This window comes from Argentina anserina, chromosome 6 (assembly GCF_933775445.1).
Source record: "Argentina anserina chromosome 6, drPotAnse1.1, whole genome shotgun sequence".
NCBI classification, from domain to species: Eukaryota; Viridiplantae; Streptophyta; class Magnoliopsida; order Rosales; family Rosaceae; genus Argentina; species Argentina anserina.
In genome coordinates, this window is record NC_065877.1 from 29,641,568 (window position 1) to 29,667,855 (window position 26,288).

Consider the following 26,288-nt stretch of genomic DNA (forward strand, 5'->3'; position numbering starts at 1 on the left):
ATACTCAGCTTCCGCACTAGACCGTCCCACAACCTTTTGTTTCTTGCTTTTCTATGTAACCAAATTACCTTCTACAAAGGTAAAGTAACATGATGTCGATCTTCTGTCTGTGATACTTCCAGCCCAATTTGCATCTGTAAAGCCACAAACGTCAAAAACATTGTTGTGTTTAGAAAAATCACTCCTTTTCTTGGAGCTGATTTCAAGTACCTTAAAATTCTCACAACAGAATTCATATGATCCTCACTCGGATTATGCATGAACTGGCTTGCCACACTTACTACATATGCAACATATGATCTAGTATGAGTCAAGTATATCAAGCGCCCAACTAATCTCTGATAACGAGCTCGATTGGTATGAACTTGATTTAGATATTGTGCTAAACGATGATTTTGCTTAATAGGGGTGTCAACATGTGTACAGTCCAACATACATGTCTCTGCTAGTAGATCAAGGATGTACTTCCTCTGACACAGATAGATACCCTCACTCCCCCTGGCTACCTCAATGCCCAAGAAGTATTTGAGTGTACCTAGATCCTTCATATCAAACTCTGTGGCTAGCTGCTTTTGTAATCTATCCATCTCAACAGTATCATTACCAATAACTACCATATCATCAACATATATAATTAGGATTGTTACTTTCTCTTGTTGGTGTTTGAGAAACAATGTGTGGTATGAATTACTCTGTTTGTAGCCAATCTTCCTCATGAATTGTGAAAACCTTCCAAACCAAGCACGAGGTGATTGCTTAAGACCATACAAAGATTTTCTCAATCTGCATATGAAGTTACCTGAAGAACCAGCTACATATCATGGCAGAAGATTCATATACACTTCTTCTGTAAGTTCTCCATGAACAAATGCATTCTTGACATCAAAATAACTAAGTGGCCAGTTTAAGTTAGCACCAAAAGAAAGCAATACCCGAATAGTGTTATCTTTTCAACAAGTGCAAATGTCTCATCATGGTCTGCCATATGTCTGGGCGAATCCCTTCGCTATTAGGCATGCTTTATACCGACTTACTGACCCATCTGAATTATGCTTCACTGTAAACACCCAGCGACATCTCACATCCTTCTTTCCATGTGGTGGAGATACAAGCTCCCAAGTATTGTTCTTATGTAATGCTTACATCTCTTCCTCTATTGTTTTCCTCCATTTTGGGGCTCCCAATGCATCATGCACTTTGGTAGGTACTGATACAACAGATATTTGATTTACAAATGATTCATATGACTCAGACAATCTTTTGGTGGACACAAAATTAGCCACATGATACTTAGCTTTGGCCCGAAGGGTAAGTTCATACTTTTTGCTGGTTGACCTCAAGTAGACCTATTTGGTAAAACATATTGTCTATTATTAGCCTCACTAGTATTAACTCCAATAGAGTGACTAACCTCATATGAGTGATCTTCTGTACCAGGGAAACATGAGTCAGGGATAGAAGTAATAGCAATGGAAGTAGGAGGGGCAGTTGCGTTATCACGACCTTGAAATTTCAAGTATGAAACTCGAAATCGAAGCCATGAAAAAATCGAAATCATCTTATCATCACAGCGTATCGTTACTGAGTTCATAGTACATCTCAGTCGAATTGATTATTACAAAACCAATAATAATTCAAGCATTATATCAATGGAAATGTAAAGTCCTCTCAATCCTCACCACAAAATAAAATAAAGAAATTTCGAAATCTTCAGAGTAGTCCGCCAATTATGCTAATCCACACCTGCAGAACTATCCCCTACACCATCGAATAGGTGCACCAGGATTGTAAACACAAACCCGGTAAATTTTGCAGCTCGTATGAGTAAAACAACAATATAACACGCATAGTAATACAAGAGAAAATACTGAAAACATTTAATTATAGATGTACTCATGAGTCACAGGACGACCCATCTGGTTGCCTAATAATATATAAAAATATAAGTGCTCATTAGAAATCAAGCAACCCATATGTTTACCCAAATACATATATAATACGGGTACTCATGAGATCCATGTACTCATCTGTTACCCCTCATGCAGTACACCGGCATACATACCAGAGCTATAACTGAATCTTAACTGTCGGCCGGCCAATGCTAGGTTCCGACATGCCAACACGTCCGAAAACAAAAAAAAAACGTTTTAACATAACTCAAGTTAAAACCACGTACAATACATTTCTCACATGTTATTGCACAATAAGACAAATGATTCATGCTTAAATAAAATAAATATCAGTGCTATAAATAAACTTATTTGGAAATAGAAATATGACAGTATATAATATAGCAACTCATATATATGTATCGATTTTACCATTTATACACATACACAATCCACTATATCTTATACATATCATAGTTCGGTCTTTTAAAATAAAGCGTAACTATGAATCACCACCAAGGGTAGACTCGTCTTAGTGAGATTTACTCACCTTATTTTCCTGAGCGTAATTTCCACAATACCGAAAACAAATCCTTTACTTGTTTTGTCGATCACCTAGATTGGATAAGAAGTTATTAGAAACGTTATGTAAAACCTCAAATGTCGAATCAGTACTAATGTTTTACTGTTCAACAATTTTTGGTTTTTATGAAATTAATGTTCACGTAAATATGATTCACGTATTACTGTACAAGTACATACTGTTTACATATTCATGTACACCAATGTACTATTTCATCACAAATACTGTTCCAGTAAATATTAATTATCGATTTACCTTTCAGAAAATTACTTTACAATTACTGTTCGTAAATGACTTTTACAATTAATGCACATAAAGTACTGTTATATTTTTACTGTACAGAATTACTTTTTACATTTACCGAACTGAAATCACTTTTTACAAACATTTACTGTTCGGAATTTACTATTCACGCGCCACCTTTAGCAACCGCGCGTGGCGCTCACACGCCGCCCACAGTGGTAGCGTGTGGGGCCCAGGCGCCACTTCTAAAACCGGCGCGTAGCTCGCCCACCGCCGCCTAAAACCCTTCATTTTCTTCCCCTCCACCCTTCCACGGTTTAACACCGTCTCCCTGCACCTCCATAACCACCCACGCGCCGCCACAGTCGGCGACACGCGCCACTGCAACAACTCCACCCAAAACTCAACAAAATCACAAACAATCAACATGAAAGATGAAGAACAAGCAGAGGTGATCACAACCATACCTTCGTTGTAACCCATATCACCGGGGTTTGGCCGGAATGTCGCCGGGAAGTTTAGGAAATTTCAAGTTCTTCTCCGACGTTAAAACCACTGATTCGAGCTCCAATTTCGTGCTATACACATCTCAAGTGTCGATTAGTGACGATCTTTGGCTTCATTCACCAGCGGCGAAGCTTGGATCGGTGGCGTGGTTGTTGCAGAAATCGCCGCTTGTCGGTGAGGCTTCACGGTGGCGAGGGAGGACGCGTCTAGCCCGGACGAGGGAGAGGTCGAGCTTGCGAAGGCCTAGGGAATGGCGGTGAGAGCCACATCGCGCCGGAGGCGCGAGATTGATGGAGGAAATTTTGAGAGGGAGGTCGGGTCGAGATGGGGCGACTACGGGGAGAGAGAGAGAGAGAGAGAGAGAGAGAGAGAGAGAGAGAGAGAGAGAGAGAGAGAGAGAATTTCTATTTTTGGAAACTAGGGTTTCCAATCATCTCCTTTTATACAATTTCCATAATCGGAAATCAACTTTCGTCGTCGATAACTTTCACATACGATGTCTTATTGAGGTGCATGATGTGTCCACGAAATCGTATCGATGAGCTCTACAACTTCCTTCGGAAACGAGCGACGGAGTAAAAGTCGACTCCTTTGTTGCGGAAACGTAATGTTTTTAACTTTTAAACTTCGGTTTCGTTTCGTTTTACATCGTCGATTAAAGATACAAAATGCGATTTATTAAATTTTATTAAGTTTAAAATTTTTTGAATTCATACAATTTGATCCCGAAAAATCGGGTTATTACATGCGTTGTCAGCTTCTGGTACCTGCTTATCTGGAGCAACTGTAACAGAATCATCTGGTGGTGTCTTCGGAGCTGATGCATCAGTGATCTCAACTGAACCAATCTCAGCTTCTTCACGATACAGCTCTTCAAAATATTAATGCTCCCCCTGAAGAGCAATGTCAAAAGAGGTAAAATAGCTCATGTTCTCAAAGAAAGTAACATCCATAGTGACATAGTATTTCCTAGTAGGTGGATGATAGCACTTGTACCCTTTCTGATGTCCTCCGTAAACAACAAACATACATTTAAGTGCTCGGACATCCAACTTTGACCTATGACTTTTTGGAATATGGACAAAGACAATACAACAAAAAACACGAGCATAGAGATTATGAAATGAGGGCAAGGAGACATGAGATGCAATCACCTTATATGGAACGTTTCCCTAGATGACACTAGATGGAAGAGGATTAATGAGGTGGACAGAGGTTATGACAGCATCACCCCAAATATATTTAGGCATGTGAGCACTAAAGGTAAGACAACGAGCCATATCAAGTAAATGATGATTTTTTCTTTCGGATACGATGTTCTGCTCAGGTGTGTAAAGACACGTTATTTGATGAACAATCTCATGTGTTTGAAAGAACTCCTGAAAGACACGGTTCACATATTCCTCCCATTGTCGAAACGAAGAACTTTAATTTTGGCATGGTATTGTGTTTGGACATTGGTATAGAAGGCGTGAAAAGCCGAAAAAACCTCATCCTTGGTTTTAAGAAGAACAATCCATGAAAGACATGTGCAATCATCAATAAAATGACACATAGTACCTCATACCCGACATAGTAGGTTCTTTCGAATGTCCTCAAACATCAAAATGAATTAATTCAAAAGGAAAAAACGCTTTTATTAGAAATACTAGGGGAATAAGTAGCTCAATGACTCTTGCACAAAACACATGTTTCACAACGTAAAGTTGACTCATTCACACCGATAAACAAAGTAGGCATGGATTCTTTCATGATACTAAAAGATGGATGCCTTAAGCGACGATGTCATAACCAAACTTCACTTAACTTATCAGAAGTGGAGATTAACGCGGTCCGGGACTATGCTCCTGGTTTCTCCCATGCGTATGTCTGATCCAGATGGAACAACCTGCACTCAGATATCCCCGACTAATTAATTCCCCGGTGAGAAGATCCTGAAGTATCACATATATGGGAAAAAATGTCACATAGCATTTAGCTTATGTATTCAGCTGTGGGACATATATCAAATGATGAGATACAACGGGTACATATAGCACATTATAAAGTTCTATTGTGGGAGTAATACGAACTGACCCTGTTCCTAACACAATGAATACCTCACCATTAGCATTAGTAACATAGGGTACTGGTGAAGAGGAAAATACGATAAAATAAGATTTATCATAAGTCATATGATCTGAAGCACCAAAATCGATAATCCATGTATCAGTACCAACAAAGCTAGAAATATTTAAAGCTATACCAATCTTACCACGACCAGTTATTAATGTTGTGAGTGTTACTCCTCTGACTGTATGATGATCATGTTCGACCATACCATATATATCTGGTTCTTGGACCAACTGAATGGCTGCATTTGCCTTATAACGATAATTTAGCCTTTTAGGCGTAAGATGCGGATACAATTTCCAACAAGTCTCACGGGCATGGCCAGTATCATTACAATAAGAGCAAGGAGGATGAGGCTGATTCTCAAAGTCTGGTGGTGGTCCTTGCTTTGCATCAAGACCTCTCAAGAAATGGTGAACTCGTTCAAGCTCATTTTCCTTTTGGCACCAAATAATGTTCTCCTGATTCTTGATCTTGTAAGAACGTTTCATATCAATCTCAACTCAAATATTCTTTAGTTTGGTGAAATATTGTGCCACTGGTTGCCCATTCTGTTGCATTGCTGAAGCGGTGCACATTAACTCATGAACCTGTATGAAATAAGATTCATTAGTATAGAGGTATTCCAATGTCTTCATATTGTCTGCGCAGTAACACATGCCTCCACCAGGTCAATTATATCCTCATTCATAGCTTTGTATAATACAGACATTACAAGACCATCATCATCTTCCCATTTAGTGTAGGCATCAACAACATCTTCACTGGGGGCTTTAGTTACCCTAGTTACATGCCCCATCTTGTGCATTCCTCTGAGATGAGCTGTCATAATTCTTTTCCATTTACGGAAATTGGTTCCATTGAGTTTGGCATCCCCAAATGAACTACTTTCAGAATTCTTGACATATACTTCAAACTTCTGAACATCATTGACCTGAAAACTTTTTTTGTTTCAGAACTCATTGTAAAAAACAATCAACATATCAGTAGTGATGCAGCGAAAAAAAAATGATAACAACCTGCTTCATGTGAACCTGCACTATCGGTGCACTTGTACTGACAGGTAGAAAACAGATGAACCTGCACTATCGGTGCACTTGCACTGACATGGAGAAAACAGGTGAATCTGCACTGGTAGTGTAAATGTACTGAAAATTGGTTGAACACTGAAATCAGGTCGGAATATTGGAATCAGGTCGTTGAAGGCTGTAGCCAGGTCGGATTAATTTCTTCCAAGGGGACGACGACGTCTGCACAACGGTGCTTGCTCGACCACCTGGAAGCTTTTGAGAAATGAGCTGAACGATCTGGAGGCTTCGACTACGGGCCTCAACAACGGCATGATACACAGATGTCGGATGACTTGCTCGGAGAACACTGCCGAACTCCACACAACAATACCGAGACCTTTAACACCGTCTGACAAAACACCAACACCAGACGTACACAACACTGATTTGAGACAAGAAAATCCTAACAATGAGGTTTTACTTGAAAAAAGAAGAAGAAGAAGGAAACAACAAATCCTTTTGGATCTACTCTGATACCAAATCAGATATAATAGATGAGTTTTTCATATGTTCTATTTCATTCAATAAGACTTTGCACAAAAGTCAATTGCTACAACTACATAAATACATAATGTCCATAAGTCAAGAAGTTGTTGAGCTAACAACTCCATAAGTCAAGAGGTTGTTGAGCTAACATGTTAGAGACATAGTCTCAGTTACCAAGATACACACATCCATTTGAATCAATTCTTGCTTTAAAAAGAAAAATGAAACAGCACAAATTCCAGAGGACTGCAGCTGCAGAAATGGCATTGAATTGGCGTCATGGGAAAGGCATACTTAACATGGCCATAACTAGTAGCAGATTTGTATCAATGAAATTCAGCCTCGTTTGGTTGGCAGAAGAAAGTAACCCCTTAGTCTTACTCAAAGGGAATGAGAAATTCGCCTTTTGAGTGCTCCGCATTGTGGTGTTTGGTATCAGGAAACTTGTTAAATAATGTGATAAAATAATTTCATGTGAGTAAACACATAAATGATAGATGGTTACTCTCCGCCAAACAAATGAAGTATAATTATTTTCCGATGAACATGCTAGCCAACCTGCCCAAGCATGTGTAGATCACTGTAACTCTGTAGTTCTTCAAAGATAGGTAATAAGGTTGAGACAAAAAAGACAAGAAGAAACATTCGAAGCAACATATTTCAACAATCTAGTGACAAAAACCAAGAACCACATGTACCAATTTGTTATGAACTTATGGGGATATGCCATGTGTACTGTGACAAACCCGGTCGAGGATCCTCGGGTTTAAAAGTTCCTAAGAAACATCATAGAACAGTTCAAAAGTGAACTGAAGATTAAAAAACACCGCGAGTGCTGCCATGGAGGCTGTGGTGTCTTCTATCTCTTCCTCCGTCAGTTACTTTGCCCCAAAGCTTTCATCTTTACCAGTTACAAGTCGAACCCTGATAAGTTTTTCGTTGCTTCTGTTTGTTTATTTGTTTCCTCAGCTTTTTCACTGTGATCGCCTAATCGGGTCGTCGCATACATGATTATACTGCGTTTGGTTATGTTTATCTTCGTCAGAGTCTTGTGTGCTGGTTCTTGGTTACAGGCTGGAAGCATTGTCACAATTGGTTAATAAAAAGATTACAGTAACAAAGACCCCTGAATTATTATAATTTTTCTTTTTTGAAATGTGAATTGGAGGGGAATGTGTTGTTTATGCCTATATGGAATGGAATATGATTCTCTGAGAGTAAGACAAGCTCAATTGTTGACCTCATTAGTTTTGAGTTTTCTTCAATAATTGATAGGATGATGCAATTTGATTGGGTAAACTGTCTGAATTAAACTACTTGATACAAGTCTAGTTTTTAGTCCATTAATTTTAGTTTAGTTTGGAATCATGTAAGAGGAGATCCAGTTTCCACCTAGCAGTAAGGTTGATTCAGAAATTGGAGGGAAGTGTTGATTCTGCTGAAGGAATGGCGGCGGCTGATGTTGCTCAATTTCTGTGGAAAAAGTTCTTGAGGTCTCTAGTAGACGCCAAATTCGAATTATCAGGTTCTATGAATCTCTTTTATTACTTTGAAACAATCAAGCATGTCTTAGTAAACACCCAGATAATTCCATTCTCTTTGGAAATGTTGATGCCATGGAATGCATCATGGGAAATGAATACATATATTCAGGCAAATACTTATCTCTCAGAGCTCAACTATGCATTGGCAGAGTGCCAAATCTTTGCAAAAGAGTGCAGGGAACTTAAAAGGAAGATTTTACCCTTGAATCCGTCAGTGGTTTATTTCATTCTACAGATGAAGAAAAAGCTGACGGCACTGAGAAGGAAGTTTGAGAGTTTGGTGCTTGGGAGCCCATCAATATCTACTTCTGTCCTAAGGGAGCGTAAAGGGAGAAAATCCATTGAATGTTTGGGATTTACCGAGAGGGATATAGTGGTGTTAAAGACGAATTCAGAAGAAACTGTGGTGTTTTCTGATGCAGTGAATTCAGAAGACTATACAACTATGGTTGATCTCTTGGGCTTGCTTGGTGGCTCTACAGTTGGCATTGGATTTACTTCCATTGGGATAGTTGGCATGGCTGGCACGGGAAGTCCTTTTTTGTGCACAGAATTGTGGAAGAGACAGCTGTGCTCTCTGAGTTTTCTCCTATCATTCAGTTATGCTTGTCTGACATAATACAAGAAGATAATCTTCTAGGCAACAGTGTTAGTGCCAATGGAGCCAGCATTAGCTTAAGCATTGTCAAACTTATACTTGGAAAGTTGGGGGAGGAGGAGACTGCCAGTATTTCTGGCCTTGAACTTAATTTGCTCTTAGAAAGGCTTAACTGCCTTTTGTCGGGTAAGAAGTATTTAATTTTGTTGGATGATATGCGGCATAATATGGAGTTCTTTAAGGACCTTGGCTATCAGTTTCCTGATGGTAAAAAATCTGGGGATCGGTTATCTGATGGGTTGCCCAAGGATAGTGGTGGTGTAGTCATTGTGGTTAGTAGAATACCAGAAGTGGCTCTAGATATGGTGGGGATACACCAAAGTACTATGCATAAGCACCTGACCATGCTTAAAAGGAAGTCTTCAGTCTCCAGTTTGGTGCACGAACAGCAACAATACCAAACACTTTTATCTAATACATCAAGCACATCAGTTTCTACACTGAAAGAGGAGACCAGTGCGGCAGAGGAATGTTTGCCATTTACTGAGAAGGTGAAGAGCATCTCAAGTGAACATGTGCTACTTCGTGATGTGGGGATATATAGTGAATTTAAGGACTCTCACTTGCTTGCTGATATCCAACCGGAACTGGATTTACTGCAATTGGGATAGTTGGCATGGCTGGTGTCGGTAAGTCCACTTTTGTGCAAAATGTCTTGAAAACCGTGTGGTCGGAATATGATCCTATAGTTTGGTAATGCTTGTCAGATATAATAAATGGTACAAAACAAGGACCTAATGATACTGCCACACATGAGGTGATCAGCATTAGCATTGTGGCATGTATCCTCGAAATGTTAGGGATTTTCATAGCTATTCAAGACCTCAGCCTTGCCGAGCTCTTGGGAAGGCTAAACAATCTTTTATCGGGTAAGCGGTATTTAATTGTGTTGGATGATGCATGGGACAGTATGGAATTCTATTCGGATTTATGCTGTGCAGTACTGGAAGGTGAGCCAATTGGTGATCGCTTATCTCATGGGTTGCCCAAGGACTGTGGTGGTACAGTCATTGTCACTAGTAGGATAACCGAAGTGGCTCAACATATGGTTGGCTTGGGCCAAAAAAATTTGTATCTTGTTACACCTTGGGATAAAGGGCAGTGCCTGTTATACTTTGACAGTTTTGTCTTCCGTGAAAGATTACGGTGTCATGAAGAAAAAAGTTTTAGCATGTCTAATACAGAAACTGTGAGAAAGATCCATAATGAAATCTTGGATCAAGTTTGTGGTCTACCATTGATGGCCAAGACTCTCGCATACTTAGTCTTTCAAAACCAGATTAATCAGAATGATCATAGTAGGTAAAATAGTCTTGCTCATCAGTTATACTCTTTTTCTTTTTGTCTGATTGATCTATAGTTTAAAAATTATTTGTAAGGATCAGTGACTTTGATCTGTTCCATGACTTCCATCCAACAGCTAATATGTATCATGATCTACTTTTCTATGGCTTGCCAATTGTCATGATGTCCTGTATTGGACTGTTACAACATTGTTTTTTATTATAAATTGTGATCATTGTTGAACCCCCAGAGTTTATATTTGCATGCAATCAGAATTGAGAGGATTTAAGATGGGTTATTTTCCAAATTTTGTAGGCCTGACCTGAAGAAGATGTTGATACCTCGTGAATTTCTTATTGATTGTTCATGGGAACATGTTCCAATCAATGAGAGAAATTTTGTATGGGCTCATCAGAAGGATATACCAAAATGCCCAGTCTTTGTGTTTGTCGATTTCAGAAGTGACCTTATAGGAGCTCTAGCTGAAGACTTTCGCAACCAGCTAAATCGTGTGCAGGTATGTGCTTTCTTAGTAACCCACTCCTTCAAAAGTCATTTCAACTATATGATTATAAGTACAATAAATTGTAAGGATTTAATCCTTCAACTGTATTATTGCAAGTCTTTTTGTGAAGTTTTTTCATATTAAAATTAATCTTTTAGGTTCTATCTGTGTTGCATGAGAGTTTCTTTACGCGAAGATGTTCGCCAATGAAACCAGATAGGGCACTAGAGGAGTTCTATGGTTCTCTAGCAAAGCTTAAGGGTGAAGGACATGATTTTGCTGATGAAATTCAAAAGAAAATGACATTTATAGTGAGCACAATTCCTAACTTGCCTTTTTTTTTTATGATACTCATTGATTTTATTTTTGGGTACAGTGGTTAATTTTCAACCTGTATTGCTATCAGATTGTTGGTGAAGATGTTTTTGTTAACTGGTTTTTAGGAGTTTTATGCGATCTAAATTTGCCAGACTCACCCTCCATTGTTCCGATTGCACTTGGAATCAAAAGTAACATTCCATTTTCATTTGGATGGGTAGGAAATTTACTACTAGTCTTCGTATGATCAACTTTTTATCAAAAATTCTACTTTAAATTTGACATGATTCCCAAAAACACTGTTCTGTATTCTAATTTCCAGGAGTTTGATGCAATGACACCAGTGAACAATGTCTTGGAGACGGTACTAAATCATACAAAACAGATCAAGATAGATAGGTACTTGAGAAACTTTACTCTTCTCTATTGAGGATTTGGCATGTGAAGGAATTTAATTGTTGTTATGTTCATGTATTGGATTTCAGCTGGCATATCTTCATAAAGATGGAAGCCACCATTCCTACAGATTATCAAGAACTACCATATTGTTTGAATTTATGGCATCCAGTGCACATACCAAATATGGAAAATGTGGTAAAAAAAAACTCAGTTCTTTGTTTTTAATTTTCATTTCAATCCTTAAGAATTACTTCAAGATTTCCCTCTAATTGATTTACTGATTATCAGTTATATTTTCATGAATGAGACATGGTTTTTTATTTGCATGTTTTGTTTCTCAGGATAACCAGCCATTAATCTGCGGAGAATTTTGGAATTACTTCAGCTTTGGTAAGGAATTCCTCCCCCCCCCCCCCCCCATCCCACTTTTCTCCTGGACTGAGAATAGTGTTGATAGATGCAAATCAACACACATTTGGTCAACGATTTTTACATGGTGTTGGTTGTTATTGCTTTTACATCAAAATCTTTCACCCAGTTTAACTATTGCTTCGAATTTCCTGTTACCAATTTTTTGTTGTTGCAATGCACATATATGATTTCTGTAACCATATTAAGCGTACAGTGGGCAAAGGATGGTTGTGTTACTTGTGTTTCAGATTACAACAAGAGATCAAAGCTACACTAAAGATATGAGATTTCTTGATATGCTGGAAACCGCATCTAGTATATATGGATGTGCTATTGTGCTTGCGTTGGCAGAACTAAAGGAATTTCAACGTGTATGTAGGTGTTGATGATCCAAGATTGTATGGAGCTTTGCGCTTTCGCCACATTTCTAGATCGATGTTATATATATAGCTGATACTTATTGAGTTTTATGCTTGACATGTTCTCGATCTGCTATCGATTGTCCTTTCTTTTCCCTGTAACAATGTAATATACTAATATGCGCGCGTGTGTGTTTATGACAGGACCTTAAACAGATTACTTGCCAAAGTAGAGGTTTTGAAACATCATGGGGATCAGTGGAAAACACTTAGCATTCCTAATAGGTAAATGTCAAACTTACATCACCTTGTTTATTGATATTGTTTGCTTTAACAGTTATGGAACTTAAATATGATAATTGCATCTTCTATTATGGTTGTCAAATGATCAAATATAGTTGAGGAGTTAGATCATACTTTCTCACTACCGTATTCTAAGCCATTGAATAAGTTTAAGATTTACAATTAGATGTTAAGCGTTTCATACAGACTATGTTGAATTGTTGATTGCTTGGCACTTTGGCAGTCACATCCAAACTCATAGTCTTCGAGACTTTAATTCATCCATCATTCTGAAGTTATTTCTTTGATGTACAGCATCAGGTCAATTGTTTGTCTCAACTTGCCTAGCTTTGCTGGTGGACTAAATCCGTGGACAAAAGCAAATGTGAAGAAAGATCAAAGTGCGAGTGTTTTTTAATTTTGATTTTTTTTATTTATGGCAAAGTTGTTTCTGTCATTGGCAATTGCAATCAGATACATTTGCAGAATATGTTACTACTCTCACTCATTAATTCCATTAACCTTGTCCATGATATTGAATTGCAGATAAACTTGACCCCATCTTTTATAGATGATGGACGGCTTGAAATTATTGGTTCCAGAGATGATATGCTTTGTCCGAAGAAAAGGTGGATTCGCCTTGATCAGGTCATACACAATATCTTAGAATTTGACATCAGTTTGATGTGTATCACTGTGTGCTTCTTAGTTAAACGTTATGTTTTACATGCCTTCATTGTATATATGGTAGTAGTTAACATAACTGTTAGTATTTGTGTTCGCTAGGTGCGAGAAATTCGCTTCAAGTTTATAGAGGACTCAGCTGAGGTTATAAACATGATGATCGATGGTGTACCATTGAAAAAATCCCCACTTGATGGGTTAGATGCAATTGAAATCTCTTACCATCGTCAAGTCAACATTCTTGTGGAACAAGGTTACTCAGCAAAAAGTATCCATGACTCATAGCCAGCAATCCTGCGACTGATGATGCATGGAGAACGACCCGAAGAGGTTGGTGTAGAGTGTACTTCCACAATTCCGGTCATCAATTGAGACAGAGGCTCTTGCTGAATTAGAGATTGAGCTGCTTGCTGGCTATTTTGAGAAATGAGTGTTGGATGATGATCGCTTCAGAGATGTCAGAACCATATAAACCGACCTGAGCCTCACCAAAACAACATGCCTAGGCGTTACCCTATTTGGAATAAGACGCATATTGTGAAACTAAAACTTCGATGCATGCATATAAAGTGTAGATATGTCATATGTCGTATGTAGTTGTTGATCACTTGATTTCCTTTTGATAAACTAACAATGGGGACAGAGACTTCAAGGATGATATCGGGTTCACCGGTTGATCATTATTATATCTAGTAATCTATCAACGGCCGGCACTGGATCCCCTAAGCCCTTACCCTCCGAAAAGAATATACTAAAAGCGCGGTCCAGGCCCAATTTTAACAAGGCCCAATATTAATATTGTTGAACCGTGAAGAACACTCTTAAGATGAACAGAGCTGGTGCCATGGAGGTTCCTTCCCAGCAATGTGTTGGCGATATTAAGATAAGTTTTTTTACCTACTGATTTATCTTTCCTCACCTCTTTTGTTTATGATTAAAATAATTTTATGCACTTGATAGACTGTGATCTGCAAGTGATCATATTTACTAGTGTGTAAAGGTTTTGTTGTCTGGGATGTTTTCATTGAGGAACTATACACGTGCCATCAGTTTCTTATGTACTGAAGCTGGAGTCTTTGTTAAATTAACAACGGGAGTAACAATGATCCTTGTCAAAAAAATTATTATTATTTATTTCTTTATAGTCCAAATTGGACTATTGGAGTGAGATGGGCAGTTCAAAGTTCAAAGATTGGTAGGTGGGATCAATGATTAATAGGTGGGTAGTCAACTCTCTAATTTAGACTAGTTGATAGAGAAGTCTACTTTCAATCAATGGAGGGTGGTCATCTAATTGAGTTCTTATCTGGAATAACTGTGCAAACTATGTCAAAGGAGACCCACTTGGGTTAACAAGACTGGAGTGATGTGTTGACTCTCTTAAAGGAAGATCAAGGTATGGCGGCGGCTGGTGTTGCTGAGTTTCTGTGGAAAAAGTTTTTGAGGTCTCTTGATGATGCAGAGTCTGAATTGTCAGGTTCTGTGAGTCTCTTTTCTAACTTTGTAGCAATCAAACATATCTTAGTAAACACGCAGAAAGTTCCATTTTTTTTAGAGAATTCGGTGCCATGGAATGTGTCATGGGAAATGAATACGTATATTCGGGTGAACACCTACCTCACCGAGCTCAACTATGCACTGGCAGAGTGCCGGGTCTTCACAACCGAGAGTAATGAGCTTGACAATAAGATTTTGGTTATCAGTCCTTCCTTGATTTATTTCATCCTAAAGATGAAGAAGCGGCTGGCCACACTCAAAAAGAAGTTTGTAACTTTGGTTTCTAACTCAAGGGAGCAGAAAGAGAGGAACAATGTTGTCAAAGGCTTGGGACTACCTACTGAGACTATAGTAGCGATGAAGAAGAATTCAGAAGAAATTGTTGTACTTTCCGATGCGATTCAGGCTAGTTTTGACAAGGTTGAGAGCTTACTTGTTGGTGGTGCAGATGACATTGGATTTACTGCAGTTGGGATAGTCGGCATGGCTGGCGTTGGTAAGTCCAATTTCGTACGAAAGATGTTTGAAAATGTAAGTGTGAACTCTGTGTATTCTCCTATCGTTTGGCTATGTCTGTCTGAGTTAATGCCAGAAATTCAAGTAGAAGATATTGTTTACGCGGATGAGTCGTTCAATATTAGCATTGTGACATATCTTCTTAAAAAGTTGGGTGATGAGGTTGTAAAGACAGGTATTTCTGGCATTGGACTTAATGTGCTGTTGGAAAGGCTCAAGCATCTTCTATTGGGGAAAAGGTATTTGATTGTGTTGGACGACGTGAGGCACATCAACAATTTTTTTGCGGATTTAGGTAATGATACATTCCCAGAGCTGGTAGGACATAAAAATTGGGATCGCTTATCACATGGATTGCCTAAGGATACTGGCGGTGCAGTCATTGTCATTAGTAGAACAACAGAAGTTGCTCAAGATATGGTTGGCCTGCGCCAACATAGTATGAATAAGCAGCTGACCACACTGAAAAGGAAGTCTGTCATGTCTTTGGTGAAACAGCAAGACCACAAACCACCTCACATCCCATCAGTTTCTGCCGTGACAGAGAATGTTGCTGTAAAGAAGAACTGTAATGAACTTATGGTACTTCCTGAAGCAAGCACATGGAAGATTGATGAATTACTTCTCAGAGAAGGGGCTGGAGATGGATTCACAGCAATTGGGATAGTCGGCATGGGTGGCATGGCTAAGTCCAGGATGGTGCTGGATGTTTTGAATTTTTACAGGGTGTGGAGTGAGTTTTCTCCTATAGTATGGCTATGTCTGTCAGATATATTCCCAGAAAATCAAGTTGTACTAGATAGCACTGGAGTCAGCATGAGCATTGTGACATGTATTCTTGATAAGTTGGGTGAGGAGGTGGCTAGTTTCTCTGGCCTTGGACTCAGTTTGCTCTTGGAACGACTCAACTATCTTTTGCAAGGCAAAAGGTATTTGATTGTGTTGGATGATGTCTGGCATACCATGGAGTGTTATTCTGATTTAGGTTATAAGCTTCCAGAAGGCGAGAAGTTTGGGGAACGCTTATCTCACGGATTACCCAAGGACTGTGGTGGTGCAATTATTGTCATAAGTAGGATAACAGAAGTGGCTCAAGATATGGTTGGGAAATATAATGTGTTTCTTGCGAAGCCTTGGGACAGAGGATGGTGCTGGGTGCAATTTAGGTACTTTATTGCGACCATAGCAGCACGATGTGGTGAAGAAAAACGTTTCAGCATGTCGAATTGGGAAACTGTGGGTAAGATTGAGACCGAAATTCTTGATCAAATTAGTGGTCTACCATCAATTGCTGAGTCACTTGCAGAGTTGATCGTCCAGAAACGGATTAGTGATACTGATGATCATGGGTACCTGATTTTCTTTCCACCCATCTTTTTATCTTTTTGTCGTTTAAGATTATAAATGCACATGTTTGGGAGTTTCTTTGTATTCATCTACCAATACGAAAAATCATATTAATCTTACAACATATCTACCATGTTTTAACTTTCTTGATTTTCCAGTGACTTACATATCATCCCCAATTTCTTGAATTCTTTCCATATATCTCTACTTGAGTCTTGTGTGCGTGTGTGTGTGTACGTGTATACCAGGGTTGCTGTCTCGGGCAGAGCTGGGTTTGATTTACTTTTCTAATCTAGAAAAATGCTGATTGATCTTTGAATGCTCAATGAACTAGAATAGGAAACCTAAGGGCTATGCCTCAAAAAATTAGTTTGCAGGGTACATCATTACCCTATCAGGAATATTTTAGATAAAGGCCTATGGTCAAGCTATATGCAACTTCAGAGTCTTTGAATTTCCTTTTCTGTTTTGGTCCTCATTTGGCTCTTGATCATTATGTTTTTGTTTGAGAGGTGTACGCTGTCATGTCCCTCTCTATCTAAAGACTTCTGTAAAAAAAAAAAAAAATTAGCCTGTTCAGGTCTTACCAATAGAATGAAAACACTGACTAATTTATGAATCACATTGGATTTTGGATACCACTAATGATATTTAGTATATAACATGCAATGATAAAACTCCTAATGGAAATGTAGGTCTGGCCTGAAGGAGATGTTGATACCCCGCGAGTTTCTTGTTCACCGTTCATTCATATATGTCCCAGTCAATGAAAGGAATGTAAAATGGGTTGAGGATAAGAGTGATATACCAAAATGCCCAGTGTTTGTATTTGTTGATCTAAAAATGGAACACTATGCAGTTAGACTTCTGGAAGAATTTCGCTATCAGCTTAATCAAGAGCAGGTTGTTTCCTGAGATGCACTTTCAACTCTATTTGTTATCGGGTGAAAGCTTGTGATCTTTATACTTGTAATCATGCATGCCTTTTGACTTTGGTTAAAATTGCAATTTACTTCTAAGGTTATTGCTGTTCTGGACAAGAATTTCGTTAATAGGCAAAAGACAAGGACAGAGGAACCAGAGAATGCGCTAAAGGAGTTTTATGGTATACTTAAAAAGCTAAAGAGTGAAGGACATGAATTTTCTGGAGAAATAGAAAAGAAGATGACAATTATAGTGAGTCACCAATGCCCCACATAGCTTTATATTATTTTCTATATAAATTTTTTTTAAATCTAAAAATATTTTTTACTTCTCAGATTGTTGGTGGGGATGTTTTTGTGAACTGGTTCTTGGGAGTTATCTGTGATCTAAAATTGCCAGCCTCACCCTGCATTGTTCCTGTAGCACTGGGATTCAAAGCTGACATTGCAAGTTCATTGGGATGGGTAAAGATTTGTTATTAATATATACCAAGTTGTCGAAGCATCAGCAGTTGATATGATTTCCCAGTTTACCCCATATATGTGATTTGCTAAGCAGGAGTTTGATGCTGATAAAGTACCAGTGAACAAGATTTTGGCGACGGTACTAAATAGAGCAAAACAGATGAAAACAGATAGGTACTGGAACTTATAATTTTATTTTACGGTATAACCAGTTGGCATTAATTTGCAAGAATTAATTCTTGTCGTTTATAATTTTAATAGTTTAATTTTTTTATGTATTTGATTTCAGCTGGCATATCCTCATGAAGATGAAAACCACCGCTCATCAAGAAATACCATATTGTTTGCATTTATCTCATCAAGTTCATGAAACAGATATGAAAAAGGTGGTACTAAGTGCTCAGTTCTATCCTTATGAGCATTACTTTGATACCTTTCTTTCCTTGCTTTGCAATGACATTATCTTCAATTAATCAGTGAATGAGGCTTGTTTCTTTTTTACTATTATAATCTGCACTTCGTTATCTGTCAGGATGATCCTACATTAATCTTTGGAGGATTTTGGAACTACTTCAGTTTGGGTAAGATATCTCCCTTGCTGGTCTTACCTTTCTCTGGAAGGGGGACAAATCTTTATATTTCTTTCCTTTTCAGACATCTCATGCGTAGTTTCTCTGTTTTCACGCAAAAGAAAATAGTCAGAATTCAGATCTTGAAAGCAAAAAGCCCTTCTATTTTGTTCTACTGTAGGAGTTGATGATCCAAGGTTGTATGGAGCCTCCCGCTTTCGTCATACTTCCAGGTAGTTCATAAGGCAATGCAATTACATGGAGCTCCAGTCAAACACTTCATCATTATATCTGTCAAGCTAAGCTAGATCATCGTTTTCTTCAAAATGAAAATACACAAGTTTATGAATATGTAACCATTTATGTTTAATAATTGACTTAATTCAATCCAGTTATTTTTATCTGTGAATTGTATATTAATCTTGTGGGGTTAACAAAGTATCTCCTCTAACAGGACCTTAAGGAGCGCACTTGCAAAAGTAGAAGTGTTGAAGCATCACGGTGATCAGTGGGAAGTTCTTAGCTTTCCTAATAGGTAAACTTGACACCTTATATTGTTGCTTTTGTTAGCGCGAGTGATTGCATCTTAGTTAATATGTAATTATTTAATCTGCTTGTTATGTTGTAAATTTTGATGAACCATACATGTCCTTTTATCTCATCTCTATACCAGAAACAAACAATTTGTTGAAAATTCAGAACACATACTTTCTGAACATTATGTTATCAGCCATGGGATGGGATCAATGTTTTAGATTTAAAGGCAAACTCAGTGTGGTAGTAGAGTATTGTACCGAAGTAATGGCTGTGAGCAAATCTTCACTTAATTCAATCTTTCTAAAGTCATTTGTTTGAATTACAGCATCAGGTCTATTGTGTGTCTCAACTTGCCCAGCTTTCTTGGTGGACAAACTCCTTGGACAACAGCAAATATCAATAAAGATCAAAGAGTGAGTTTCCTCTCTTCTTCTTCTTTCTTTTTTCCTTTTTAATATGCTGAGATGCAGCGGAGTTGTTGCTGCGATTGGAAATTGGATATTTACAATCACAGTTTTGTATCTAAACTTACGCCCTCATTAACTAAAGTTTGCTTGGTTGATGAATTTGAATAGAGAGGCCTGACGTCATCTTTCATAGATGATGGACATCTTGAAATTATTGGTTCCAAAGATGATTTGCTTTCCCAGAAGAAAAGGTGGATTCGCTTAGATCAGGTGCTCGATACATATTAAAAATTTTCATGTTTGCAGAGCTTAAGAACTCTCAACTGACTTTCAAGATGAGCATGTCTACATTACCTGATAGTGGTCAACCTGATATTGTGTTATTATATAGGTCCAAGAAATCCGCTTGAAGCTTATTGAGGATTCAGATGTGGTTGTAAATATGACAATTGATGGAGTACCCTGGAAAAGAACTCCACTTGATAGTTTGCTCGAGATTGAAATCTCTTACCACTGTCAAGTAAATGTTCTTCTTAAACAAGATCACTCAGCGAAAAGTATCCATGGCTCAGCCCAACCCTGGGGGTCAGAAATCAATGAAGACGATGATGGTAATAATAGACAGTATTCTCACGGCCACAAGACATTTGGTGCAGCCAGCAGCTTCAAAATGCCTGAGGATGACATTAATTGCTGAAAAGTACTCTGAGAAAATGAGAAGCTTGGAGAGGCAAACACTTCCGAGATCCCTTAGCATGATGACAATCTGAAGATAGTACTACAGGACACTACAGTTTTTTACAGAAACCTACTTGATATAAAGGACACAAGGAGTTTGAAGCAGCAAGCAGTTTCCAGAATCCTTAGTCCTACAGCTATGTTTCTGTTGCAGTAACCTCTCCCTAATCAGGTCCAACCATGCAGCAGACCCTTTTCAGCACCAGATTAATCTCTACACCCTTCTAGTCAGCAGCAGATTCTTTGTACTCTTGAGGACCACAACTAGAATAGGACAGATTTTACTTAACAGTTTAAATGGTTCTCAATCCTTAAATATCTAACCGGATCCCAAATTGCTGGGCATGAAATGAAGATGAAAGTTTTTTTTCTCTCTTTTTCCTTGCAATTGCCTAGCTGCTAATTCATACCCCAACAGTTTCTTTAGCCATCCTATCGTTACTGATAGAGCTGAAGTAATCTAATAGGGTTGGAGTTGAAAATTTCCCATGGCTTAGAGAAAATCAACTAGTCGATCCGAAAGGTACCCTAGTAAACCATATAGAAAGCCGTATGCAATTGAACATATGAACACACCTTGAAGGAAGGAGTTGTATACCTTGAACCTCTTTGACTTTGGAGGCAGAGAATCTTACTTGTTTTATAAATACCAATACAACTTTTGGAAATGCTTATGCCAGTCAGTCTCCATCAACTGGCATTCAAGGTTATCTAAAGCAAATCTGCCACAGTGCCACCACTGGCATTCAACCTTAATACTCTCAGATTTAAGAAATGTCAGTATAGGTAATGTGCCGCTAGCTGAAGCAACAGCTCTGCGGCCAGTCTTCTCAAAACCATAGAAAAAGGATAACAACTTATCAAAATTAATATTTCAGTAAACAAACATGTGATATATATTCCATTATAGAGAAAACACTATAGCTTATCGAACACAAGTAAAGGCAGAAGCCATTATGAACTGATATCAAGTCTTACAAAGAAGAATTACACCATGACAGTATGTAAGAACCACCGAAACAAGCTAATTATTCATCCAAGAATGAAGAGATCAGCCTTTGCTATCTAGGAAGTGCTGGTTGGGGATTTGGAAGGCTATACAAGGACTTCAGCTGCCTACTGATGAGCTTACTGTTATGGAGAGCCAGCTGAAGTTCCAGATCATCAGACCACCACTGTTCTAATCCATGAGCTTCCATAAACTTCTGTTTTCCCTTTGACATCACAAATAGCTTTGCTGCTACTTGCCCAGTTGTTGAACTTGGACCTACATTCTCCTTCCCAGCATTGTTTCCTTCTATTCCATCAGGGTCGGTATAGGAGCAGCAGATGTAATCACTATTATTTACATATAGATGAGGAACCCACTTTCCCAGTCCCACACCAGAGGGACCTTTTAAACCTGATAGCCAATTCTTCAATCCAAAACCAACAGCCTTGTCCTCCTCATTGTTTACCTGAGATTCACTACTCAAAGGAAGCATTGATTTGAATCTCTTCCAAGCAAATCCTGCTTTCTCTCCAATATTCCTGAAGCTCATTGCTAGAGAAACCGAAGGTGGATTGAATAAGTGAGTCTCAACATACATCCCTTCTTTAGCTAATGCTTTTCCCACTTGTAGAGCAAAACCAGCTCCTAACGAATGGCCTGCAATGCATACATTACTGCTTCCGTACCTTTCTGCAACTGATTTCAAAGCCTCCAAAGCTACTTTGAACCTGACTGATCCCTTCAAGCTCTCCCAAGCAAGAAATCGAAGGTCATCTTCGATATCCCTTCTCATAGTTGGGCCCTTAAGTAATGTTCCTCTAAGCGCTAGAACAGCTTTTGGAGCCCCACTCGGTCTCATGACTACAAAATCAGCTAGTGCTGCAGATCGATCCCATTCTAGAATTGCACCGAAAATGGATCCATCTCTTTCATCAATTAAAGTCTGGGTTAGTTTATACTTAAAAGGTATCCACCACTTTGGGGCAAGAACATTGTCTGCATCTCTATTCTCCTGTCTATCAAGTTCAAGTAAGTAGATTGCTTGTATGAAGCATGCGATGACAGTTCTTTTATAATTCCCATCCTTCCTGCACAAAAGAAATCCACTCCTTTCAATAAAACATGATAATGGATAAATCAATGATACATAAGGCAAATGTGTTACTTCAAAAGGAATCCATCAACTTGGGAGTTGGGAGTATGGAATATATTCCGTTCAGGAGATCAAGCATTTGATTTGGTTAAATCCAGAAAGGTAAGTTAACAACACCAAACAAGTGAACAACCAATAATCTAGTGAAGGATACCAATTGGGCAGTTATAAAGTCACCATATATATACCCATAATGGTCTCTAAACTGGTAAACATATATTGTCTCATAACTAACCTTCTATACAAAGATCAGTAATACTGTTATGAACTCGGAAATCCAAAAATCCAGTAGCACACATAAGGAAACAAATTCAAAACAAACATGAACCATGATAAGGAAAAATGGATCACACATAAATGAATAGACCCACCAAAGTCATACACGGTTAGATTTAATAATCTGAGATCCATGATGAATTTCCCAAATACATCAAAAAAAGCTCAGATCAAAACATAAAACCCAGTTTCAAAAGTCAGCATCTTTCCCTATCCAAACCAACAAATTGAACCTGAAACCTATCTGCCACAAATTTAGACCATCAAATTTCACATCTTTCTTACACATTGAGATAACGCAAAAGATGCGTAAATGTAAAAAAAAAATCCAAGCTTTCATATCCAAATTGACATCTCAGATCGTCCTTCCTATGAATTCAATGAAAACCGAAGTGGGTAACTTACCAGCTGGAGCTTATGTTGTCTCTCCAATTGGGGGAGCAGAGTTTGCGAGGACCCGAGACATGAAAAGAGTAGGGATGAGGCTGCGCTTCCACAACTTCCTGAATGGCGGCGGCGGCGCCACCGCTTATTGTCTCTGGTTCTGGTTGGCTTTGTTTTGGTGTTGCTTGCATGGTGTGTGGCTTTCACGCAGAGAAAGGAAGGTTTTTTTTTTGTTTTGGTTTCTGGGTTTGAGATTTGTGGAGGATTTGATTTAGTATCGGATTCGATCACTTTAATTGAAGGTGATTATGTTTCGAACCGCCTGGTTTTTGTTGGTCTCCTCTACCCAACGGTCGTATTTCGCTCTAATCATCGTGTTTGTAGTAAATGACCGTTTAGTCCCTGATCGGAGTTTGCACCCGCACCCCTTGAGAGAGAGAAGTTGAGGGCTTGACGAAAGGAATGCTTTTGTGTTTTCCTAGTTTTAGAAGCAATCCTCTTGATGTCGATCTTTCTTAGACCATATACAATATTTTTGTTAGACGGAAAATTAAGAAAATTTATAAAATTATAAAATGAAAAATTCGAATTTTAATCATGAGTGTGACGATGAATTATTTATGTAACTGAGTTTTACTATAATACAAATATCAATTTATTTATGAGGAAGTATGAAGTTAATCTTATCTTATATTCTATGCACAAGTTTTACAATACTCAAAGTGGAGGATGAAAGAATTACAATGTGCTTCTCTTCAATTCTTCAAATAAAGAGAATTTAAAGTGTTTCTTGAAGGGCAATTTATAAGAAGGCCATATTGGTCATTTGATGATATGTCCCTTCCTGGGACTTTGCCTTTGCCCTTTGGTTTGCAAGTTGGATTATGTTAAGCGCGGTACGTGGGACTCTGTGGGATTAGATGGTCAATGGCTAGCTCATGTCCTTTCCTTAGTCACGAAGTTCAAATTATTGGAATGAAGAAGCCCTATGAAAAAGAAACACCTCTAATTAATACCTATCTAATGAAATTATTGCAAAAATTCAAGAAGTAATTACCATAGAATGTGAGGATGTAAATAGAAATGGAGGAACTCTTCCCCATTTTGGAGGAATGTGAGAATGTGCTTCAGCTTGTTGTACATATATATGTGTGGAGGAGTTTTTTTTTTTCTTAATAGAATATAAATTGAGGTGGCTGTAAATGCAACAGAATTTTGGAGACCAACTGAAATTATAGGCCTCAAATTGTGATGGCAAAGGAAGCTTGTAAACTCACAGGTCACACCAAACTATGGCCTTGAGTTTAACTGCTGCTTCTCTTTACCCAAACCCTTCTTCTTCTTCTTCTTCTTCTTCTTCTTCTTCTTCTTCTTCTTCTTCTTCTTCGTCTCCATTTCTTAACCCAAAGCACAAACCCCCTCTCAAGTCGCACCCTCATACATCTTTCAGAACACCTGCTGCTCGGTCTGAAGGAGCTGAGAGCTGGATTAAGGAGGAAGATCCTTCTTCTTCATCATCTGGTCAGTATAATATATATTGTTCGTTTATCGCCTTTTTAGTAGCATCTAATGAATTCTGTTGCTGTTTTTGGATGACTTCTCTGTATGTATCTTACTATAGTATGGAGCTTGGTTCAGCAAATTAGGATTTGTCAGCTGTACAATAATGTCAAGTTAAATACTAATAGACCGGAAGTTTGCCTGCAAAGTGCAAACCATGAAGTTATCGAGGAATATTGAATTAGATCGTCCTTCATAGCTTAATATATAGAAAGAGGGCCGATGTATGGGTGAACTCATAGGACTATACATTACTGCATAACACATAGGACTATCCTAGTACGGTATAGCATAATTGAACATTTAAAGCAAACCTCATGCAAGTTGCATATTTTCCCAATTTGGAAGCTTTACTGAACTGCGCGCTCTGCCTGTACTATACAGTATATACAACAGTCGGTACTCATCATCGTCCAACTCTTGCTTTTATTTGGTTTGGAATTAATCATTAAACTCAATGAAGCCTTCAATTTGATCAATTTAACACTCATTTTATATAGCAATGTGATGATTTTGCATTAGCATATATAAGACTAACATCTTATAAAGTTTAATAGTTGGTTTAGATTTAAGTGGGGGCTTCAAAATTGGGTTTATGTCTAATTATCTCTGATAACTAACTTTCATAGTTTCAACTTTAAGATAACTCATAAATTAGCATTCAGTAAATGCTGTTTCCGAGTTGGTTAGCTGAAATCTAGTGGAAGATGCTTAGAATAATTTCAGATTACAATGACTTCATTCTAAACACTTCTGATATGCCTGCTGATACAGGATCTTCATCATCTGCTCAAACACGGCTGGATCTTTTGGAGCAACTTACTTCAACTAGCTCATCAGTTGACGGTGGTGAAAATTCTGCCCATAAATTGAAACATGCATGTCATATATATGTAGCTCAAAACTATGAAGAAACACATTGCTAAGTATTACATTTTTGATAAATTACTAGGTTATGAGAGTGATGCTAACTCCCGGAAACTTGCAATCCGTGAGCAACTAGCACAGTTGGTTGGGGATAGAGACGATGATTTCACAATTCCACTGGGTAAAAAGTTAAAAAATTTCAGTCCCAAGGTTTTAACTGTCTCACAGAAGCGGAATATCAAGAGACAAGCTTACTTGAATGAAGTGTCTCAGAGGAATGATTCAACTTTCTTTGCCACCATTGGAGCATTTGTACTTGTTCCACCTCTTGTAATATTAGGAATTGCTATAGCAACAGGTTATGTACAGCTAAGTTTCCTTAATTAATGTGGAGATGCAGTTGTTCATAAGTTCATATATTTCCTCTCTTTCCCGTCTATACTTATACTAATTTAGTCTACCAGTTGCAATGGCTAAGTATCATTCATGCATCTTTTTTAGAGCTCAGGATGTTCTCTCTTACAGCATTGCACCTTAAAATAGTACTTTAAGTAACTGTCTGATCCTGTTAAGTTTTGTGAACTTAAGCTGTTGGCCTGCCCGATAAAAACTATTTCATTTCGATAAAAAAAATTCCATGTCAATGTATATTTTATAGATACTCTTTGAAATAGTATCTTACTGAGCTTGACATAGTTAAATATTTAAAATTCCACTTTGAAAG

The 26,288-nt window shown here is 38.2% G+C and overlaps 4 protein-coding genes across 5 annotated transcripts; 3 read left to right on the top strand and 1 right to left on the bottom strand.

Annotated features, from left to right (window-relative positions):
- Nucleotides 1–7,700: 7,700 nt before the first annotated feature.
- Nucleotides 7,701–14,023, top strand: LOC126798280 (diacylglycerol kinase 1-like). Of its 2 annotated transcripts, none has more exons than XM_050525197.1 (12): nt 7,701–7,799; nt 10,692–10,893; nt 11,040–11,192; nt 11,288–11,416; nt 11,522–11,598; nt 11,685–11,793; nt 11,940–11,988; nt 12,389–12,438; nt 12,571–12,653; nt 12,966–13,053; nt 13,197–13,298; nt 13,437–14,023. In XM_050525197.1, exons 2-12 carry the CDS (start codon nt 10,708–10,710, stop codon nt 13,617–13,619), a joined length of 1,209 nt encoding a protein of 402 aa, XP_050381154.1. In that variant the 5' UTR covers nt 7,701–7,799; nt 10,692–10,707; the 3' UTR covers nt 13,620–14,023. The 2 variants fall into 2 exon arrangements, with proteins under 2 accessions (XP_050381154.1, XP_050381153.1); XM_050525196.1 differs by lacking the exon at nt 7,701–7,799 and adding an exon at nt 9,742–10,394.
- A 583-nt stretch (nt 14,024–14,606) lies between these two features.
- LOC126798172 (uncharacterized) lies at nt 14,607–20,691 on the top strand. The gene is made up of 12 exons (XM_050525037.1): nt 14,607–16,696; nt 17,390–17,597; nt 17,715–17,870; nt 17,954–18,082; nt 18,177–18,256; nt 18,372–18,468; nt 18,615–18,663; nt 18,833–18,884; nt 19,106–19,186; nt 19,514–19,601; nt 19,764–19,865; nt 19,987–20,691. The coding sequence occupies exons 1-12, from the start codon at nt 14,733–14,735 to the stop codon at nt 20,290–20,292; spliced, it is 3,312 nt and encodes a 1,103-aa protein (XP_050380994.1). The 5' UTR covers nt 14,607–14,732; the 3' UTR covers nt 20,293–20,691.
- A 550-nt stretch (nt 20,692–21,241) lies between these two features.
- On the bottom strand, nt 21,242–23,406 carry LOC126799625 (GDSL esterase/lipase At4g10955-like). Its single transcript, XM_050526862.1, has 2 exons — nt 23,159–23,406; nt 21,242–22,412 (listed from the first exon to the last, which is right to left on the bottom strand). The coding sequence occupies exons 1-2, from the start codon at nt 23,326–23,328 to the stop codon at nt 21,395–21,397; spliced, it is 1,188 nt and encodes a 395-aa protein (XP_050382819.1). The 5' UTR covers nt 23,329–23,406; the 3' UTR covers nt 21,242–21,394.
- A 965-nt stretch (nt 23,407–24,371) lies between these two features.
- Nucleotides 24,372–26,151, top strand: LOC126800115 (uncharacterized). Its single transcript, XM_050527404.1, has 3 exons — nt 24,372–24,658; nt 25,472–25,546; nt 25,650–26,151. The coding sequence occupies exons 1-3, from the start codon at nt 24,430–24,432 to the stop codon at nt 25,949–25,951; spliced, it is 606 nt and encodes a 201-aa protein (XP_050383361.1). The 5' UTR covers nt 24,372–24,429; the 3' UTR covers nt 25,952–26,151.
- The last annotated feature ends 137 nt before the right edge of the window (nt 26,152–26,288 follow it).

Excerpts from the sequence above, each read along its gene's own strand:
- LOC126798280 (XM_050525196.1), top strand. The coding sequence starts at position 9,886 with ATGTTAGGGATTTTCATAGCTATTCAAGACCTCAGCCTTGCCGAGCTC. Across the intron at positions 12,654-12,965 it reads ACACTTAGCATTCCTAATAG|CATCAGGTCAATTGTTTGTC; the intron begins GTAAATGTCAAA and ends TTTGATGTACAG. Across the intron at positions 13,299-13,436 it reads GGTGGATTCGCCTTGATCAG|GTGCGAGAAATTCGCTTCAA; the intron begins GTCATACACAAT and ends TGTGTTCGCTAG.
- LOC126798172 (XM_050525037.1), top strand. The coding sequence starts at position 14,733 with ATGGCGGCGGCTGGTGTTGCTGAGTTTCTGTGGAAAAAGTTTTTGAGG. Across the intron at positions 19,602-19,763 it reads ATATCAATAAAGATCAAAGA|AGAGGCCTGACGTCATCTTT; the intron begins GTGAGTTTCCTC and ends GAATTTGAATAG. Across the intron at positions 19,866-19,986 it reads GGTGGATTCGCTTAGATCAG|GTCCAAGAAATCCGCTTGAA; the intron begins GTGCTCGATACA and ends GTTATTATATAG.
- LOC126799625 (XM_050526862.1), bottom strand. The coding sequence starts at position 23,328 with ATGCAAGCAACACCAAAACAAAGCCAACCAGAACCAGAGACAATAAGC. Across the intron at positions 22,413-23,158 it reads GACAACATAAGCTCCAGCTG|GAAGGATGGGAATTATAAAA; the intron begins GTAAGTTACCCA and ends TCTTTTGTGCAG.
- LOC126800115 (XM_050527404.1), top strand. The coding sequence starts at position 24,430 with ATGGCCTTGAGTTTAACTGCTGCTTCTCTTTACCCAAACCCTTCTTCT. Across the intron at positions 24,659-25,471 it reads TCCTTCTTCTTCATCATCTG|GATCTTCATCATCTGCTCAA; the intron begins GTCAGTATAATA and ends CTGCTGATACAG. Across the intron at positions 25,547-25,649 it reads TAGCTCATCAGTTGACGGTG|GTTATGAGAGTGATGCTAAC; the intron begins GTGAAAATTCTG and ends ATAAATTACTAG.